Genomic DNA, 19525 nt, shown 5'->3' on the forward strand with positions numbered 1-19525 from the left:
GGGGAAAAAATGGCTAGAGGAGGGCATAAAGGCTGCTGATGGGAATTGGGAGCGGGCATTACCGAGAAGACTTCCTTCTAATTCATCTTCCAAGCTCTGTGCCAAAACAGCATTTGGCATGGTTCACAGGGAGCAATTGTGTGATAATGAACCCTAAGGTGTCCCTTAATTGAAGACTGAGTATTACAGATTGTGCCAATAGTCGTAAATGGTGCAGGATTGTGGGAGGATGCATTTTCTTAAATGTATCTGTAAGTACAGATTAGTGACTCTCCCCAGTGAAATACCCATACTATAAATTATGGAAATATCTCTTTCTGATGCAACCTTTTATTGAGGGGGTGGGGCAGTGAAAGAAATAGTTTGCAAGCCTTGGAAATTTGGCCTGTCATTAAGATGGTGCCTGCAAAGCTGGGTTTTCATCAGCAGTCTGGTGTCCTGCGAGGCTAAAGTGCTTGAAACGTTCCCAAGTTCAGCAATTTGTTTTCCATTATTGCTGCCTGCCCGGGGCGCAGGGGCCGCAGCCATTGAACTTCTCTCTGCTGTGGGTCCACCATGGGCTGGAGGAGGCGAGGAGACGCCCTGGTACCTCACGAGGGGCTGGTGACCTCCAGGTTCCTCCAAGCCCCCCTCCAGCCCTGCTGCTCTCCTGGACCCTGGCTGCCCAGGGGTCATGGGGACGGGTGGGATGGTCAATCCCACCCCAGGGCACCGTGCGTTTCGCTCTGGGGTCTGCGGGCAGCTCCTCATGTCTTCTGGCTTGGCTGCATCGTGCAGCCCAGAAGCCGCTGTGGTGCCTTCAAGCTAAGTATGTGGTCTCCAAGAGAGGAACTGAGTCTCCTGCTCAACCTTAATCCCCAAATAAAGTGGATTAAGCACTGACTGCATTAGTTTTTGGCAAAAAAAGGGAGAGTTTCTCTGCCTCTTGGGCAGAAACTGGACGCTGCAAGGAGCAGGGCAGGTCCCCAAGGTGCTGTGTAGGAACCAACACGTGGGTCACCTTTGGGGTCCATGAAGGGCAGGGGGGATGGCACAGCCTTTTCCTCCTCGCAGGGGGCCAGAGTCCAGCAGGGGACCATGCCCCAGTGTTAATCCTGGGGGACAGCGAGGAGACCTTCAGTTTGGGGACCACTCTGCCTCTGGAGCACAGCATTTGGGGACGGAGGAACTGGCATTAAAGGCCATCCCAGGTGAGTGCTCCAGTGGGAGGTCCCCAGCCCTGGCTCTTTTCTGTCCTCTACAGATCACCTTCCTTTCTTCAAGCACAATCCCTTTCCCGAGGCCCCGGCTCAGGCACTCGATGGCTTCGCTGTCCCCAGCATGAACCCATCACAGTTCTATCCAGCGGTGTGTCCTTCACGGGAGGGAACGAGTGTCTCGGCCCCGTGTCCCGTGGAGTTGCCCGGGCTGTGCCCACCCGCCCCGCTCTTCGGGCACAGAGGTTTATTTCTAAGTAGACATTTATTGCAGACCTTCTGCAAACTATTTCTGAGCAGCAGCCTGGAAAAGCACGTCACTAAAGCATCTCGCCGGGTTCGCGATGACCCCGACGCTCTGCTGCGCTCTATATTGGGTGTGCCTGAACAGGCAAAGGCTATTTTGAGAGCAGAGGGGAGGCTTTAAGATGGTCTAAAATACTTTCTTTAATTTTGCATGATTTAAGAACGAACTACATTATGGACATTGCGAGTTAAACTGAAACAATTATTGAAAGAGACAAGCAGGCATGGGACTTTTTTTTTTTTTTTTCTTCCTCAAGTATTAAATATTTAATTGCATTAGAGCAACAGTATATTTACAGTAAGCTGGTGGGTGACGGGCGGCGTGGTCGGAGGGAGAGCTCGTGGTATCTAACGTGAAGGTTTTCAACACGATGTGGATGCTCGTGAGGTCCCACCAGCGCTGCTGCTTCTCCTGCAAACCCCCCCCCCTTGGTTCATCTCGCTCTCGGGGGGTGGATTTTGGGGGCTGTTGGTGCTTGCAGGGCTGTGGCGCCGGATGAGGAATCGAGATCTCACGGCGACAGGTTGTTCCTGTGCAGATAAAGGTGTTGGTGTATCCTGTCAAGCAGCACATGGGGGTTTTATTCCATGTAAGGAGCTGTTTACCCTTTATTTGGCTGGTTCGGAGGGTTTTTCCCTGGATTTGTGGCGGTGCAGGGTGCCCATCACAGACCGGGCGTTTCTCTGCCCTCTTAGGGCTGCAAACGACACAAAGGGGATTTTCCACAAATTTTCATGCTGGAAACCAGCAGAAACCAGGCACTGGGGAGCTGCTCACAGGAGGGACTCTGGAATTAGGTGACATGAGGATGAGTTGAAGCAGCCAGAGCTCCCTGGTCTGTTGGCGAGAGGGGACAGCAGCCCTGGAGCTGAGGGCAGCAAGCGGGCGAGCACTGAGCCCCCACCCTTGTCTCAGCATCACCTCGGCTGGTGCTGGAGATGGAGAGGGGTGGTGGGGAGGGACCAACCACCCCTGGGACGAGGGGACTGGGATGCCTGCATCCCTCCTGCCACCTCCCTCCAGGTCTGGGGCACCCGGTTTGAGGCAGGTGACCCAAAAGAGCATCTCTGGAGTTGATGTAGGGGCAGGTACCAATGCTCCCCCCCCCAGCTTATCTTCCCCTTATCACTTGAGGAAATCCTATTTCAAGGCCGCTATAAAGAAGGCTCTGATCTTCGCAGAGGCCGGCTCGCTCCCCTTTAATCCCGGCCAGGACGGGGTGCAGGTGCCGCAGTCCCGGGGGATTAGATGGTCCCGTCCCTTTGTGTGAGCCGTCACTCACCGGCGGCTGTGGCCCGGCGAGCCGCACCAACCGGCGGGGCTCCTTGTTTGGGCCATTCACCGGGGAATATTAAACTTCGCCGCCGTGGAGTCATTACACGGGGAGGCAGGGGCCACCGCTCTGTTTGTTTTGGAGAGAATGGGGCTGGCAAAGGGCAGGAGCCGCGGGAGGGCTCGTCTCTCCCCCCTGCCTCCTCGGCCCCATGGCCGGGGTCACCTGTCTGTGGAGCATCCCCACTCCCAGCACCCATCCCTGCCCTCCGCCTCGGCCTCGCTGCCTCCTCCTCCTCCTGGGCTCATTCCCTGGCCATGGGGATGTTGCCCAGGATTCCTTGGACCCTGGTCCTGCCCGGCTTTAGCTGCCATCTCCCGACCCCGGCTCCTGCAGCCACCCCATTGCAGCCAGCCCATGGGTACAGCACCGCTGGAGGGGCACAGAGAGCGTGGCCCCATCCCAGCCCTCGTGGGAGCAGAGAGAGGGGCAGGGGGCAGTGATGGGGCTCACATGCCCTCTCCCAGCTCACCCTGCCCTGCCCTGGGCTCTGGCCCTCTCTGGGTTGGTGTCTCGGTGCGGGTACCAGCGTGGGTCCCATCCGGCAGCTGGAGCTGCTGCTGCAGGAGAGATGGTGGTGGGATGCGGGAGATAATACGCTGAGATGCGGGAGAGATGGTGGTGGGATGGGACTGTCCCATCCCCAGGTCACTGCCAGAGGGGAGGAAAAGGCGCAGAGATTTTCCTGCTTCTCCAGTACAAATTCCCCGTCTCTCCCAACTGCTCTGTGCTCTTGGGGAGGACTCTCAAACAGATGGGAGCACCTTCGGCATCCAGCCTGGGTGCGGACACCATGCAGGCGAGGGTAAGCAAGCAGGGGCTGTTCCTGGCCCCACAGCCTGGTCCCAGCCTCGCCAGGACCCCCAGGAAGCACCTGGCCACATCGAGGAGATTGAACTCATTCATCCCCAGCCAAAATGTTTGGTCGTGGGCAGAAAAGCCATCGTGACAGTATTTTACACTTCCAGCATTTCCCAGCAGCTCAGTGAGGTCCCCGCGGGGCCGGGGCTGCCTCGGTGGGTGCTGGCATCCAGCTGTCCCGTGCCACCAGCTCTGCTCGCTGAGCTGCAGCACCGCGGAGGCGGCCGAGGAGTCACTGCCGTGATTTGCCACAATCACGCTTCATTTCCAGGCTGCCTGAGCCCCGCGAAGCCGTCAGACACAGCCAGGAAGGTGATTTTTTTTTTTTTCTTTTTTCCCTCTTCTGTTTGCTTTTGAGCACCGTGACCCCCTCGCCAAAATAATCCTGGAAATGCTACCTAAAAAAAAAAAAAAAAAAGGAAGGAGGGGAAAAATAAAAGGCAAGAGAGCGAGCGAGAGCGGAGGGGAGAGCACTCAGCATCTCTGCTCGGCTCCGTCGCCTCCCGCAGAGTGAAATGGAGGCAAATAATGCCCTAAAGCTCCTTTTCCGAGCAGAGCAATCAGCCCGCCGGGTTCGGAGGGGCTGCAGCGCTCTGTGCCGGAGCGCTCACCGGGAGGGTCACGGCTTCACCCCACCAAACCCCCCCATGCCTGGAGCTGCTGGGTACCTGCCGAGGGGCCGGCACTGCTCTGGGGCACCCCGAACCCTCCCCACTGCTCCTGTCCCCGCTGGAGGAGGACAGGGACAAACAGGCAGCGTGTGGTTTGGAGGGGGATGAAGGTTCCTTCAGCCCCATCCCATGGATGTGGCACCTTGGGGACTGCCGCCCTCCTCCTTTTTGCCCCTGGGGAGGTGGCAGCGTATCCTCTGTGCCACGCACCCGTGTGTGCCCTGTGTTGGCACGGGGACAGGGGATGCTGGGGGCTGCCCCAGAGCTATGGGTGCACCACTGGGAACCCTCCCTCTGTGCCCCAGACCAGCCATGGCCCCATGGGCACACGATGAAGCATCCTAAGTGATGAGGCAGGGGTGCTGCATGGGTCCCAGAGGGATGGGTGGAGGTGCAGGGAAGGGTCTCACCCTAGGTGAGAGGGGGGACATGGGGACCAGCATCACCTCATCCCCCCGTGCCTCCTGCTGCGGGGCGGTGGCTTTGGGGAGCGTTCCCGGGCACAGGTAACATTTGGGCACATTCCCATAACCAAGTGCTGCCAACTGCTGCGGCGGCAGGGCCGGAGCCCCCTCTCCAGCGCTGCTGTTTGCTTTGCAGCCTCCTTAGCCCCTATTGAGGCTTTTCAGCTCCGGCCCCTTCAGGGGGTTTAAGTAGGTAAAACCTGAGGAAGAGGCTATTTTCCTCCCTCCCTTTTGAGCCCTGCCTTGTGCCCAAAAGGCCCCCTTGTTTCACGCGTGCCAGTCACCTGGCTGGGCCCCCAGCCCCTTTCTCTCCCAGCCTTCCCTTTCTTTCTCCTTTCTCTCTTTTGACTTTTCCAGGAGCCCTCGCTCTCCAAACGAGCTTCAGATTGGATCCAGATTGAGGTCCCTTTGTCTTTCAAGGGTTGTACTAAGCTAATTAAATGTGATCCCAACAAATAAACGCAGATCTCCCCATTACATTCAGGCCTGCCTTTCAGGCAGCACCGGGCGGCCCCTCGCCCCCGCCCGCTGCGCACAGGGTCCCCCTCATTGAGTCCTAGCCATTGAAAGCACTGCCAGGATTTCTTTTGTGCCGGGGGTCTCCGAGCCCTTTTTCCATCAGAAAAGACCCCCAAACAGCAGCTCGGCCTTTGTGAGTTTGCAAGCAAACGCCAAAGAAAAGCCCCCTGAATGCTTTAATAAATGACACATTTAGCAACTTCGGAGGCGCCTGGCTCCTGCGGCAGCCGCAGGGGTGCAATGATCCCTCCTGCCCCGGCTCCCCCGGCACCCGCAGGGGTGCAATGATCCCTCCTGCCTCCCCCTTCCCTCCGGCTACCGGGGCATTTGCAGCCCGTGGAGGTGCGGAGGACACGTCCGAAGCACCCGATCGCCTCGGCTCCCAGCCCGGCTCTCGCCGCTGTTCCCCTTCCCCCGGCGCTCGGCGGGGCGCACGGGACGAGGGATGGGGTCGGCCGGTCCGCGCCACGACGGCCCCGGGCACGAGGGCCCCGGGCAGCGGGCAGGGCGCCGCGGGGCGGTCGGGAACCGGGATCTTTTCAACTCGCACCCCGTGAGTCCCTTCTCCTGCTATTAGCGCTGGCAAATCCAAAACCGTCTTTAATGAGACACATCAACACACACACACACACCCCGGATCAGGGGCTGCGCTGGACTTTTCTCAGCTCAACTAATATCTTTTTAATGACTTTGGGAGGGGGCAGAGCCCGGCTCTGCCCTAGAGCCTGGATTGCTCCAAACAGATGTTGGGGCAGAGGGAGGGGGATGCTCTTCCCTGCCAGGGACTTTCTTCTAGAGTTCAAACGAGAGGGGACCTTTCAATCACCGCTAAAAATGTATTTCTCCCCATTGAACAATGGGCTCCTTTCTGCGCCCGGGGGGACTCGGCTGCGATCGCGTTTCTGCTGCCGGGGAGGAGAAACCTCCGGTTTTAGGGCAGGAAAACTCAGCTCCGAAAAGGGCTCTTCCCTGCACCGGTTATTTCGTAGCTCCGCATCCCGTCTGCCTTTACCCCCCTTATAGAAAAAAAAAAAAAAAAAAAAAAAATTGTAATAACGAAGAAATAATAACGATTTCGCGGCTGCAGCCGTTCCCCCGCCGCGCACAGGAGCCGCCCGGGTATTTTCTGCGGTAAAGCCGGGCGGTTCGCAGGGTTAGAGAAACGAATCCCGGCTGCCAGCGGCCCGGGGCAGCGGCCGCTCCATCCCCGGCGCGTCCCTCAGCGGCGGCCCCACAAGAGTTAAATTTTAAAGCAAATCAAATTCCCATTGGCCACTGTATATTATCTCAGCAGTCTTCATTTGATACCTCTTTAATACAGAAAGGAGCTTTTCAAACCCCTTTTCTCTCTTTTCTCCCCGCCACTCTTTAAGAGCAATAAATGTTCAACTGCAATAACTATAAATCAATCTCCGCTCTGTTCAAATCCTATTCATGCGAAGGGCTGGAAGAGGGGAGAGAGCTCCCCCCTCCCCCCCGCCCCCCAAAAAGCAGCTGCTGGGCTCTAATCTCCTTTCTTGCACTGTCATTCACCCTCATTTTTCCTCCATCACCCCATCCCTGCAATCTTTTCTTGTTTTGCTTTTCTTTTCTCTCTTTGCTGCATTATGATCCCATGTCTCCCCTCATCAGACCCCAACCTTGTCCAGATCCTGACCATCCCCTTGTAGGCTGTGAAAGAAAAGAAGAGTCCATGGATGTCAAATTGGTCTCAAAAAGACCATGAAAGATTGATTTGCTCCACTTTTCTTCTGCCTGACATTATTTCTGAGGGTCCTGAATGGGAAACCAGAAAGTCTGGGACTGGAATAAAGATGTTCTCTCTGTAAGGGGGAGACGGGGGGGAAAAATGCCCATTTACTCCTGGCCCATCAACCCTGCAAAACAGAGCAAAAGAAAAGAGGACTGTGGCTATTCAAAGTCAGACCAATATGTACACCTCCCAACAATATGCCAATATACTGAGGGCTTCTCTATTAACACCCATGAATATTAAAGTGCTCACTAAACGCTCAGAAGGAACTTTGGGAATATACACATGAAAATACAAGCAGCATTGTGCGGGGCTCAGAACAATGGGGCGGCGATAATGGCCCTTCTCTATTAACAGCCATGAATATTAAACTTGTTTCCTCTTAAATGTTAAAAAGGAGGGATAGCTGCGATATTAAAAAAGAGAAACGAGGAGGGGGGGGGGGGGGAAGGGAGGGGGCACACACGAAAGCACCTTCCTAGGACGGGGAAGAAGCTTTGGGAAACAGCTGGGGATATTTAAAACCACGCAGAAAATGGAAGGATTTTTTTTTTTTTTTCCACCTTTTTCCATCCCACCCCTCTCCGACCCCCCCCGCACCCCCGAGTCCCCGCAGCCCCCCGCAGACGGGACCGGGGCTGCAGCGCAGCCCGCACGGCAGCCGCAGGGTTTTTAAGAGCATCTTAATTTTTTTTTTTTTTTTTTTGTCCCGGGATAACTTGGGGGTTGATGTGTTTCCTAGGGGAAAATAAATAAATAAATAAAATAATAAAAAAAAAGCAATCCGAGGGGATCGCTTGCTTCGGCGGGCGGAGGAAGACGTGTGTTGTGAGAGCTTTCCACCTGATGCGTTATATTTAGCAAAGCTGAAATATTCACACGCCACGTCGGCTGACGGCTCCTATAGCCAAAGTCCAGAAAAAAAAAAAAAACAAACAAACCATACCAAAACAAAATAAACTGATTTTTACATACATTAAACCCAAACTCAAACCCTGGTAGGTTATTAACCTCCCCTTTCTAGGGCAGCGCTGCCGGTAACCGCTCGGTAACCGCAGGTTTTGGGTTGATTCCTGACACTTGCGCCTCTTCTTGAGTGGGTTAATAGGAATAATTGCACCTGGGTTGTAACATCACTTTCGCCAGGCAGCGCTGCCAAGGGGAAGAGCCGCCCCACAGTCTCACCCTATAAAATACCCACCCGGGGACTGGGGTGGGGGGATTTGGGGGGGGGGGGGGGGGGTGTGTCTGGCCGTGCCCGGCTCCTTCTCCGGGCAGGGTTTGTGCCCTGGGGGTTTGGAGCGCAGGAGCCGGCCTTTGAGAGCTTGAGGAATTTGGGGGCCCATCCTTCCCCCCCCCCCAGCCCTTTACAGCCCCTCGTCCCCATGAAAATCAAAAGAACAAGGCTAAGGAGAGGGCTCTAAGCTCCGACACAGCAGGATTGGGTTTAAATCCAGGAAAGATTAACCCTTTGCTGAGCCGGCAAAGCCGCGGGCCCTGAGGGAGGGGAGCACTCAATTTGTGGGGACCGCTCTGGTGGCACCCACCTGGGGGACGGGGACGGGGGTTGCGGGGCTCCAGGTGTTCGGCGGGGTGGGGGGTGGCGTGGGCACCGTGTCTGGAACGTTTTTAGGTGCGGAGATGGGGATGTTGCGGCGGCAGAGCCCCAGAGGTGCTGCCAGAGCCTCCCCCCGGGGTGGGGGTCCGGCCCCAGGGGGGACGCGGCAGGACATAGTTGCCATTGCGGGGAGGTGGGGGGATCCACTCCGGCCCCTTTCACCCATGGGCACAACTCCCGGCCCTTTCCACCTTCCCCTGGCAAATACAATAGGGATGCGGGTTTGGGGACTAGCCCCGGGGGCGCATTCCCCCCCGCTCTGTGCTTAGGGACCCTCTGCGGGATTTGGGGGGCAGCGCCGGCTCTTCCCGCGGCAGCCGGTACCGACCCGCCGGCCCGGGGATGCAGGAGGGGAGCGGGGAGCCGCGGCGGCTCGGAACCCACCAGGGGAGGTCCGGCCCGTTCCCCCGGGGCCACGGGGGCTAAACGCCGCCGAGGTGCGGGGGTTGGCGGCCTCGGGACCGCAGATTTCGTTGTAGCGAACAGCGGCTCCAAAGCGCCGCGTTTCACCCCCAAAACGAGCGCGGGGGCCAGGAGGGGAGCGGGGCCGGGCGGGACCGTGCCCGAGGGTGCGCCCCGTCCGTGCGGCACCGGCGTGGGCATTTCTACCGGTTTCGTTGCTTTTTCGCCCTGGCCGGGGACAGGTGCCCGGGTTTGCCTTTGCCTGGGCCGGGAGGGTGCGGGGGGCTGAGCCGGTGCGTGTGTATATACGTGTGTGTGTGTGTGTGTGTATGCGTATACATGTGTGTGTGTGCTCTCGCCGTGTCCCTCCCTCCCTCCAGCCACCCCACCCCCGGGAGGGGAGGGAAGAAGGGGAGAAGGCGGGGGGGGGGGGGGGGGCTCCGACGGCTCGCCTCGCTCCGGCAGCCCTAGTCTCTCCGCCAACGTCAGGGAGGTCATTAATAACCAATTAGGAGGGTCAATGAAGCTCATATATAGCCGGGCGGGAGCCGCCGAGCGGCACGGTAGCCCGGCCCGCCGCCCGCGCCCCACCGAGCCCGGCCCGCCCGCCGCCTCGCCCCCATGATGGGCTCGGTGCTGCCCGCCGAAGCCCTGGTGCTCAAGCCCGGGCTGAAGCCCCCGGGGCTCTCGCTGGCCGAGGTGATCACCTCCGACATCCTGCACAGCTTCCTCTACGGCCGCTGGAGAAACGTCCTGGGCGAGCAGCTCTTCGAGGAGAAGAGCAGCCCCAAGACCGCCTTCACGGCCGAGGTCCTGGCTCAGTCCTTCTCCGGAGGTGAGTGTCGGCACCGGACACCCCCCTCCCACCACCACCACCACCCCCCCCCCCAGATTCCCCCCTCCCAGACCCCTCCATCAGCCCCGGGACGGGCCCCCGGTGCCCGGCGGCGGGATGCGGCTCCCGGCGCCCCGCTCTCCCCAGGCGTGTAATAGCAGTTGACTGGGGAAGAAGGGCTTTAAATTCATTTGGTTAACTTGGGCTTGACCTGAGAAAGTTCCCACTTAAACCGCGGGCCGGGGAGGGAACCGGGGGGGGGCCGGGGCCGCCCCGCATTCAGCCGCCCGGGACAATATCTTTTCTCTCGCCCAGGCATCGCCGGGGCGTCCCGGCTCCCTTTTCCCCCTCTCGGATTTCTGTTCCTCTCTTAATTTACCATGAAGGCTAATTCCATTTCCATTCACGATATGTCAACCATCTCATCTCCCCATTTTGTAAGAGGAATTCCTGGGCCCTTTTAAACAAGCCCTTGCGCCATTCAGGCACAATGTACCGCTACAGCATTCCTAAAGGACTAATGAATTTAGAATTAGCAATTTCTTTCTAGTTGAGTTTAATGAATGCAGATCACTTTAACAGCATGACAAATTGCTGGATGGGCCGAAATAGACACCATTTAACCCCCTTTCTCAGCCCCGCTCCCTCGCCCAGCCCGGGCTGCTTTTCCCAGGTACCTCCTCAATGCCCCGGGGGGAACCTTGTACCGCTTTGTAGGAGCCCGGTTGGGCGTTTAAAAGGCTCAGCCCCGGGATTTGGGCTGGGGCCGGCCAGGGGGTCCCCGCCGGCCCCCCTCTCCAGGCACCCCGGCCCTTCCCCGCGGCCAGCCCGGGGAGCGGTGGGGCGGGAGGTGTGGGGGGGGACACGGCGGCGGGTCCCTTTTCCGAGCCCTGTCCCACCGCCCGCAGAGGTGCAGAAGCTGTCCAGCCTGGTGCTGCCGTCGGAAGTGATCATCGCCCAGAGCTCCATCCCCGGGGAAGGGCTCGGCATCTTCTCCAAGACCTGGATCAAGGCCGGCACCGAGATGGGGCCCTTCACCGGCAGGGTCATCTCGCCGGAGCATGTGGACCTGTGCAAGAACAACAACCTCATGTGGGAGGTAACGACCCCCCCCCCCCGTATCCCCAGTCCCGGCTGACCTGGGGAGAGGCAGGGATGGGGTGCTGGGGACCGGGGGCTTTTTCCTGTGCTTTTGTGCCATCAGGCACCCTCCCCGTGCCTCAGTTTCCCCCCTCATCCAAAGATCTTAGCTTCCTCCAGGGCAGACAGGTTTAGGAGATGCTTGGGGCAGGAGGCAGGCGAGGCTTCTTCATCCCTCGGGGTGCATCCAGCTCTCAGAGGAGCCCCGAAAAGCTGTTGCTGGTGTCCCACGCAGCAGGATCACACCCTGCCCTTCGCCATCATGGTGAAAGCCCCGGCCGGCCTCTGCCGTGCACAGTGGGTGAAAACAGCTCTGCCCTGTGTCCCCTGCTTTGTCCCAGCCCCGGTGCAGTTAACCCTGAGAGAAACCATGGGGTTTGGGGGAGAATCTGAACTGCCAAGACATCACGGATTAATGTCCTGCTCATAGAGAGGGTTGTCCTCTTTTTTTTTTTTTTAAATTATTTTTTTGTTTGTTTCACTGAGTGTCAGACCTACACTTCTTAATTATTATTAGTTATTCTTTATTATTATTATAATGTTATGCCTAATAGAAACTTGTCTCACCTTTCCTGGCATCCTGCAAAGCACCTTCCCCTGAGGGCCAGGTCTGGCAGGCACCTTCCTCCTCCAGCCTTGGATGGCCCTGCTCCTGGGGACAGCTGCAGGACGTTCAACAGCCCCTTTGGGGACGAGCTGCTGGTGGGACTCTGCTGGGAAGGGGAGAATTGAGGCAGGGAGCTGGGTTATCTGGGTGGGCATGGGCTGGTGGGGCCAGCTGTGCCCTCCCCAGTGAGAGCAGGGTGCCCTTCCTCAGCCCTGCTGTGGATGTGTGGTCCAGCACCATGAGCAGGATGGGTTTGGGTATCTCCAGGCAGAGGCTCCCGGCAGGGTCTCAGCCCCGAGGCTGTGCTGGCTTTAAGCTTGTCCCTGGCTGGGCACTTTATCCCAGAGGCAGGAGGTGGAGGGACTCGGTCCATTGTGGGCAGCGTCACTACCAACCGCTCTCTCCCCCTCCCAGGTCTTCAACGAGGACGGCACGGTGCGGTACTTCATCGATGCCAGCCAGGAGGACCACCGCAGCTGGATGACCTACATCAAATGTGCGCGGAATGAGCAGGAGCAGAACCTGGAGGTGGTCCAGATCGGGAACAGCATCTTCTACAAGGCCATTGAGGTAAGCGGGGCCGGGAGGCAGCAGGGCAGATGCAGGAGGAGGGCAGGGTGCTGGGACCCTCCCACCCCACAGACCCCTCACCTTGTTCTTCGGGCTGTTTCTGGGGTGTCTGTGGGAGCACAGGGTGGCTTTGTCATCCCCAGCACTCAGACCTGCTGGGACACAGGTAGGGACTGTGACGAATGGCCGCTGCATGGGCTTCAGGGAGCAGCAAAGGGCTCTTCTCCTTTCTGTCCCCTTTCAGTGGGCTCATGGGTGCTGAGCAGAGGGAGAGCAAACGCTGCCCCAGCTTGTTTTGGGGTGTAAAGCGTGAAAAGAGCTGCAATCCCGACCCAGCTGGGGCTTTGGGCAGGAGCGGTGTTTTGATACTCTCTGGAAAAATGGGATTTGGTGCAGAACCTGCTTCTCTGTCGCAGGAAAGAGTTTGGGGGGGGTTTCTGTGAAACCCAGGCACCGAGTGCAGGATGTGCCTAATCCTGCACAGCTTTTACCGGGGGGGTCACAAGTGTCTCCAGCTGTAAATGGAGCAGAGGATCGGGGCTGCGGGAGGCAGGCAGGAGCCGCAGAGCAGGCAGGGTGCGGGGCTGGTGCGGCCGTGCCTTGGGCTGTCTGCAGCTGCAGGGAAGGGACTCATCCTGCCTGGCTCATCCCCGCACCCCACTACGAAGTGCTGGTGGGTGCTGGCCTGGTGGAGGAGCCAGGGACAGGCACTGGGTCCCAGGGATGTCCCAGGGTGAGGCTGGAAGCATCCTCATCCCACAACTCCCCGCAGGAGGTACTGGGATGAAGGTTGGTGTCCAGCTCCCTGGCAGCGTTGATGCTGCGTGCTCACAAGTCACGCAGTGCCAGCGGTGTGACAGCGGGGACCAGCTCTTGTCCCCATAACCCAACGCCGTTGCAGGTGGAGGAAGGTGGTAGCTCAGTGGGGTGTCCCTGTGCAGCTGCTTCAGCTTAGAATTGCAGGAGGGGACATCTCCCATTCCACCCCACCCCAGCGCTGCGGCACGGTCCCTCTCCAATATCGGGTCCAGAGTCTCACACACTCGGGATTGTGAGCTCCCGTGGCTGTTTGCACCTGGGAGAGGGTTTTAGCTGGAAAAGAGCACGAGAGCACGAGTGGCCGCTGGTTTGACGGGCAAGGGCAGCCCCCAGATCTATCTGGGCTCCTGTGCTGGCTTATGGAGGAGCAGATGCTCAGATGCTCCCTGGAACAGGACCACGGCCCAATCCTGCATTGCACCAGCATCAGGGCTGGGTTTGGGATTGCCGCAGTGGGATGGGAAAGGCAAGTGGGTGGATAAGAAGAGAAAAGATATTTTCTTCTGCTGCGGGAGAGTGCTATGTACCTCCTCAGGGCTCTGCTGCCTGTCCCCATCCAGCACAACAGCCCGAGGGCGGCTGTGCTCCTCTCCCTGTCCTAGACACCCCTGTGTAGGCTTCGGCTGTACCCGGTTTTAAGACCTGATATTCTTGTGGGCAGCTGTGCCTGTTGTGACAGCAGCTTAAGTACTCTTTATTACTGTTCTTAAATTATGCGGATGCAAAATAATTCCAGGTAGCCGTGGTGTAATCAGCAATAGAGCTGTGTTTCTCACACATTGAGAAAAGCCCACAGATGATGGGGCAGGCGAGCCGATATTTGGGGAGGTGCACGTAGAGGCCTCGTATCATCACGGTCAGTCTGCGGGCTTGCTCCCGGGGCTGAAGGAGCGGGCGCCAGAGCAGGATGAGTTTAAATCCCTCGGCACGAGCAGCAGAGCTGAAATGTTGAGAGCGATGAACTCCGAGTGATGGGGAGGTGAATGTGGGGATGAGGGGTGCCTGCTGTCACACTGCGGCCGCTTCCCGGGCACGGCAGGCACCCGGTGGGGCTCCTGCTCCCACTGCTGCCAGGTCAGCGTGGGTCCCTCTGTGCCGTGAGGAGCAGAAGGGGCTGGAGCTTTCTGTGTGAGGAAGGGAAGGATGGAGTGTGTGAGGAGGTGGGTCACAAACGGGCACGACAGGTCAAGGATCTGCATCTTTTGGGGGCTCCCCATTCCCACACACCTGCAGACACACACACATGCAGTCCAAAACTGATGGCTTGTTCAAACTCGTTGGGGTTTGCACATCCAACAAGAAAAGGAGAAGCAAGAGAGGATTTTCCTTTTGTGGTTCTCTCTCTGCTCATTAATCCCTAGCACGGAGTCACGGGCACACGAATGCAGTATCTGGGACCTGAGCGAGTTCCCCCCCTTGTCACCCACTGCCTTGTCACCTCCTTCACCGCAAATCCTGGGCTGAGAGCTCAGCATCAGCCCGAGCCCAGCTGGAACAGCTCAGTCGCGGGCAGGATATTGCAAGCACTGATCTGATCCTAGCTGTTCCCTCTCGCACACGTCCGTCCGTGGGCACCGTCACCCTCCATCCCCTGCACAGCCTCTTGTCCTGTGCCTGATCCATCCCCTTCCCTGGCGGGCACCTCGATCTGCCCAGTCCCTGTCGCTCTGCACCCACCTCTGCTGCACCATCGCTCCAGTGCGATATCTCTTAGGATGCCTTTCTCACCTACCCGCCACAAAATCAGACTAATTTTCTGCCTTTTTTCACTATTTGCCTTTAATATTTTCATATGCTTTGCCCGTTCCTGCCTTTACTTGCTAGTTTGTTTTTCCCCATCCTCTTCCTCAGCAATTCCATGTTGCTGCTGCTGGAAAACAAAGCGAGGGCGGCGAGTTTTGGCCTTTGATCTGAAGACCATGAGATTTTTGGGGAGAAGGGAGAGCGATTTAAATTGCTTTGGGGTGTATGCACATGAGTGCTCACCTGCTGCTGGCACAGATGTACCAGCTCCAGCAGAATAAAACGTGCGCGCACACACGTATGCACACTTGCAATGTGTTTTATCCTTTTTGGAGATATTTTATTCTATTTGCTTGTATTAAAAATAACTCATTTTCTATTAAGAGGAAATGACACCAAGAAACAGCACCGATTTGGGATGCAAAATTGTATTGGCTTCCCCTGCCTCCCAAATTCCTACTCTGCAGCCCCAGTGAGGTCTTCATGCAGACGGACACTTAAACTTACGAAGTCAAATTCCCACTGCTTTCAGGTGCTTAAAATTAGGCACATTTTCAGCACTCAGGTGATCTAACTTAGGATCTTTTTCATGTGGATGATGCTTTTCTTGGACTACTCTGTGTATGGAAAGCCACCCTCCAAACAAGGGACTTTCCCATTTTTAAATTAGGTTCTTAACATTAGGGACCAGCAAGGGAAAAGTCTGCATATTTTTTTTTTTAATAAAATTATATTGTTATTAACGTTGCCTTAACCAGCGTGAGAGCATCTGTCTTCCCAGCCACAGCTGCTTCACACGGGGAGGCTTGAACGGCGTTTCTTGGCTGCTCGCTCCGGCCACCCTGGCAGAGCAGGAACGTTAATGGGAACAACAGGGGAAGGAGAAATGCCATCGGTTCAGGGAAACAGGAGCGTGGGTGGCGAAAAGCCCTTCCCTGCCCCTGTAGATCTCCTTGGGCTGTTGCAGGCACCGTGGTTTCGGTGTGGGATGTCGGCAGCATCTCACACCCTGAGCCGCGCTCTCCTGTACACCAGCCTTGAGCTTTCCCCGCTGATCCCAGGGCTGATGAGCCCTTCGCTGGTGTTTCTGCATTTCCACCTGCTAAAATAATCCCCAGCAGGGTCGGGTGGGAGATGGTGCCCGTGTCCTACGGTGGGAGGGTGCCGACGGCTCCATCCAGAGCCGACACGCTCTGCAGGAGCACTGAGCCACAGCCCCGTGTCACATCTCCCTGCTTTGGTCTCTGTCACTTGTGCCTCTCTGCAGTTCATGGGTCACAAATGGCTTATTTCTCCGTTTCTCTGTGTGCCACCACGTCCTTGTCTCCCCAAGCTGCAGGGACCTCTGGGCCCAGAAACCTCAGCTCCATCTGTGTGCTCTGTAGCTGCTTATTTGCCCGTCACCGTGTTTGTGGCCCAGCCTGGGGGAGACCCCGGTGCAGGTTTGTGCCGGTGGTGGATGGTTCTGAGCCACGCCATCACCTCCAGCGCCGCAGCGTGGGCTGTGCTGTGCCTTCTCAGCGGGTTCTGGGGACCACTGGCAGGTCCCAGATGGCAGCAGGGTCTGGCAGGAGTTGGAGTATGGCCAGGGTAGGTCTGAAACAACCAGCCGAGAATGCATGAGAAGCTGTTCATTGTCCCCCTCCTGACACCCCCATCTGTATTGCTCTCTAGATGATTCCTCCGGACCAAGAGCTGCTGGTCTGGTATGGGAACTCCCACAACACCTTCCTGGGCATCCCAGGTGTGCCAGGGCTGGAAGAGGAGCAGAAGAAGAACAAACATGGTAAGTAACCTTGGAAAAAGCCACGGGTGCAGCATCCCTGCCTCTTCTCCGTTCACCCCGTCCCCAGCTCTGAGGCTATGGGGCGGGCACGGGGCAGGGACGCACCAGGGGATATGTCAGATCGCCCAACTCTCTGGGGTCAAACACAGGGACCACGATACAGATCCATACAGCTTGAGCAGGTCTCCAATAATTCAGGGGGTTGCCTCTAGGCCGGTTTGCCCACAGCTATCGCCGGTGTGGTGGCCAACAGCTGTTGCCTGATGCAGCCAGGCCAAGCAGGGAGGAGGAGGAGGGCAGGCGTGCAAGCGGGAGGAAGGCAACCCCAATGCACTGTGAAACGCTGGGTGGATGCAGCTGCCTACATCCCCACTCTGCATTTAACAGATCTTTTCCCAAATCACCATTGCTGGAGGCTTGTCTCTCCCCAGCCTTTCACTCTCTGCTTGCCTCGGTGGTTCCCGAGGCGTTCCCCTGTGGAGAAGGGCAGGCAAGGGGATCTGGGTGGGGGGGGAGGGAGGGAAATGCCACCATGGCAGGCAGCAGAGCTCTCAGGCACTTTTGGGGATGCTGTGCTTGCAGCCAGACCCCATCTGTGCTGCTTCCCGTGAGCAGAGCAGGGGGAGAAGCCGGGACTGGTGCAGGGACAGGTTGCTGCTGCTGAGGAGCTCAGGCTGGAGCCCAGGACAGAGGGTTCCTGCGCTCCCCTTTCATCTCCGCTTGTAGCCCAGGGAGGAGAAAAGCACTTTTTGTGCCAGTCTGTAGGGGAGACAGGTCGGCCTGAGTGTTTGCCCTCACCTAAATTTGAGTGAGCCTGTTCCCAGCTCTGGCTCCATCCCGAATCCCAGCCTGTGACCCCGCTCTGCCCGGGATGGGGGTCTCTGTTCATGGGCATCCTCCGCAGGTAGAGGAGCCAGCGAGGGGGTAGGGGGTGGGTGTTTAGGGCAGTCAGCACCGTGGGGGCTCGGGGAAGGGGTGAGCTGCTGTGCCGGGGGGCAGCGCCTGACTGTCCCCATGTTGTCCCCAGAGGACTTCCACGCGGTGGAGACGGGGGCCAGCACGACGGGCCGCATGCGCTGCGTCATCTGCCACCGCGGCTTCAACTCCCGCAGCAACCTGCGCTCCCACATGCGCATCCACACCCTGGACAAGCCCTTCGTCTGCCGCTTCTGCAACCGCCGCTTCAGCCAGTCCTCCACCCTCCGCAACCACGTCCGCTTGCACACCGGCGAGCGGCCCTACAAGTGCCAGGTTTGCCAAAGTGCCTACTCCCAGCTCGCCGGGCTGCGGGCCCACCAGAAAAGCGCCCGCCACCGGCCCCCCAACGCCTCCCTGCAGGCTCACTCGCCCGCCCTGCCCGTGCCCCATCCCGCCTCCCTGGCCCACCACATCCCCACCATGGTGCTGTGAAGCCCTGCCGCCGGGTTTTGGGACAGCAAAGACTGGCGCCGAGACACGCAATGAACTGGGGAGGGGGGGTGGGTGGGTAGTGTTGGCCCTGGGCAGAGCTGGAGGATGGTGGGCAGAAGGGGGATGCTCTGTGTGTTGAAGTGTAGGGGGTGCTGGTTTATTTTTGGGGTGTCACCCTTTGCGTGAGGTCTGGCAGGCTGTTTGGTGAGAGAGGGGATCCCCCTTTTCTCCCCCAAGGTCTATAAGCTGTACCGTGCAGGATGTTTCCTGGGGAGATGCGGTTTAAGGTGTGTGTGTGTTGGGGCCGGTGGTCCCTGGGGGTGTCAGGGGGAGAGGGGTGAGGGGACACAGCAGGACATCCTGCGTGGATTTGCCAGTGCACCGGGGGAGGGCCAGGCTGGCTGAAAGCTGGGCCTGGGTGAGTCATGATAATTTTACAGATAATTTGATGGCAAGAAAAATTGCTCCTCTCCCTCCTCCTCCTGCTCCAGCGAGTGCCCAGCAGAGACACGTGCCACGCTGGGAGGCTGGCACAGCCCTGTTTTGGCCACCCCATTCACGCCTGTTTGCCCCAGGGGCAGCTTTGGCCCTGGTGGCTCTTTCCAAGGGACACGTTTCCCTCCTTGGGAGCCATGATTTAGCAAGCGGTTGCGTTTCGCCCCCCCCCCCCCCCTAAATCCCTCGCCTGCCCTCCTCCATGTGGTGAGGTTTGCCCGACACCTCCCAAGTGATGCCACGGGCAGAGGGGACAGGCGATGTGCCATGGGGACACCCCCAGCACGACGTGCCAGCTGGAAATGCCCATCCACGGGCAGGTTTTGTGAGGTCCCATCGCTCTCCGTCATCGCTCCCCGCAGCTGTGAGGGAACATTTCGGCTGTTACTTCTCCTGGCCTCTGGGGACAGAGAAAACCTGTCCCTGGGCCAGCTCTGTCCCCAAGGACAAGTCTCAGCGCCCTCTGGAGTCCTGTCACACGCGAGAGGAGGGCTGTGTATCATAAAGCTTAAAAGAAGGTATTCTAATATTAATTATAAGTCTAAGATGTATAAAGTTCTCACAAACTGTGTTTTACTTCCAGAAAAAGAAAAAAAGCAAACAACTGTCACTTTAACTTTGTAAATATTTATGTAAACATTATTTACAAAACTTTGATATTATATATTATTTGATTGTATATGTACACAGTGTAAATACATTTGTACCTCTCTCTTGTATTCTAAATAAAAATTACTTGGAACATTTATCATTTAGAAGATGGGTAGTTTGGAAATCTTTATTTCACTCTGTGACAGGGGAAAGGATGTAGCAGTTGGGATGAGAGAATGTTTAGAGTGCCACGAGGTGAATAAAGAGATGTAGCATCGTCTTTTGGACCAAATAGTGCAGTTGGGAAGAGGAAATATCAGCTTTGGGGAAAACAAGCCCTTTTGCAGGCCTGGAAGACTCTGGTATTATTGCTCTGGTCCCTCCCTGCGTCCACCTAAAGGAGTA

At 57.6% G+C, this 19525-nt stretch overlaps 1 protein-coding gene across 1 annotated transcript; it reads left to right on the forward strand.

Annotated features, from left to right (window-relative positions):
* Positions 1-9745: 9745 nt before the first annotated feature.
* PRDM12 (PR/SET domain 12) lies at positions 9746-18034 on the forward strand. The gene is made up of 5 exons (XM_074161272.1): positions 9746-9959; positions 10868-11058; positions 12121-12276; positions 16513-16624; positions 17652-18034. Exons 1-5 carry the CDS (start codon positions 9746-9748, stop codon positions 18032-18034), a joined length of 1056 nt encoding a protein of 351 aa, XP_074017373.1.
* Positions 18035-19525: the final 1491 nt, after the last annotated feature.

Source organism: Numenius arquata, chromosome 19 (genome assembly GCF_964106895.1).
Source record: "Numenius arquata chromosome 19, bNumArq3.hap1.1, whole genome shotgun sequence".
NCBI lineage: Eukaryota > Metazoa > Chordata > Aves > Charadriiformes > Scolopacidae > Numenius > Numenius arquata.

Bases quoted from the DNA above. Each gene is read 5' to 3' on its own strand.
- PRDM12 (XM_074161272.1), top strand. From the start codon at position 9,746: ATGATGGGCTCGGTGCTGCCCGCCGAAGCCCTGGTGCTCAAGCCCGGG. The intron at 11,059-12,120 runs GTAACGACCCCC...TCCCCCTCCCAG, and splicing joins ACAACAACCTCATGTGGGAG to GTCTTCAACGAGGACGGCAC. The intron at 12,277-16,512 runs GTAAGCGGGGCC...ATTGCTCTCTAG, and splicing joins TCTTCTACAAGGCCATTGAG to ATGATTCCTCCGGACCAAGA.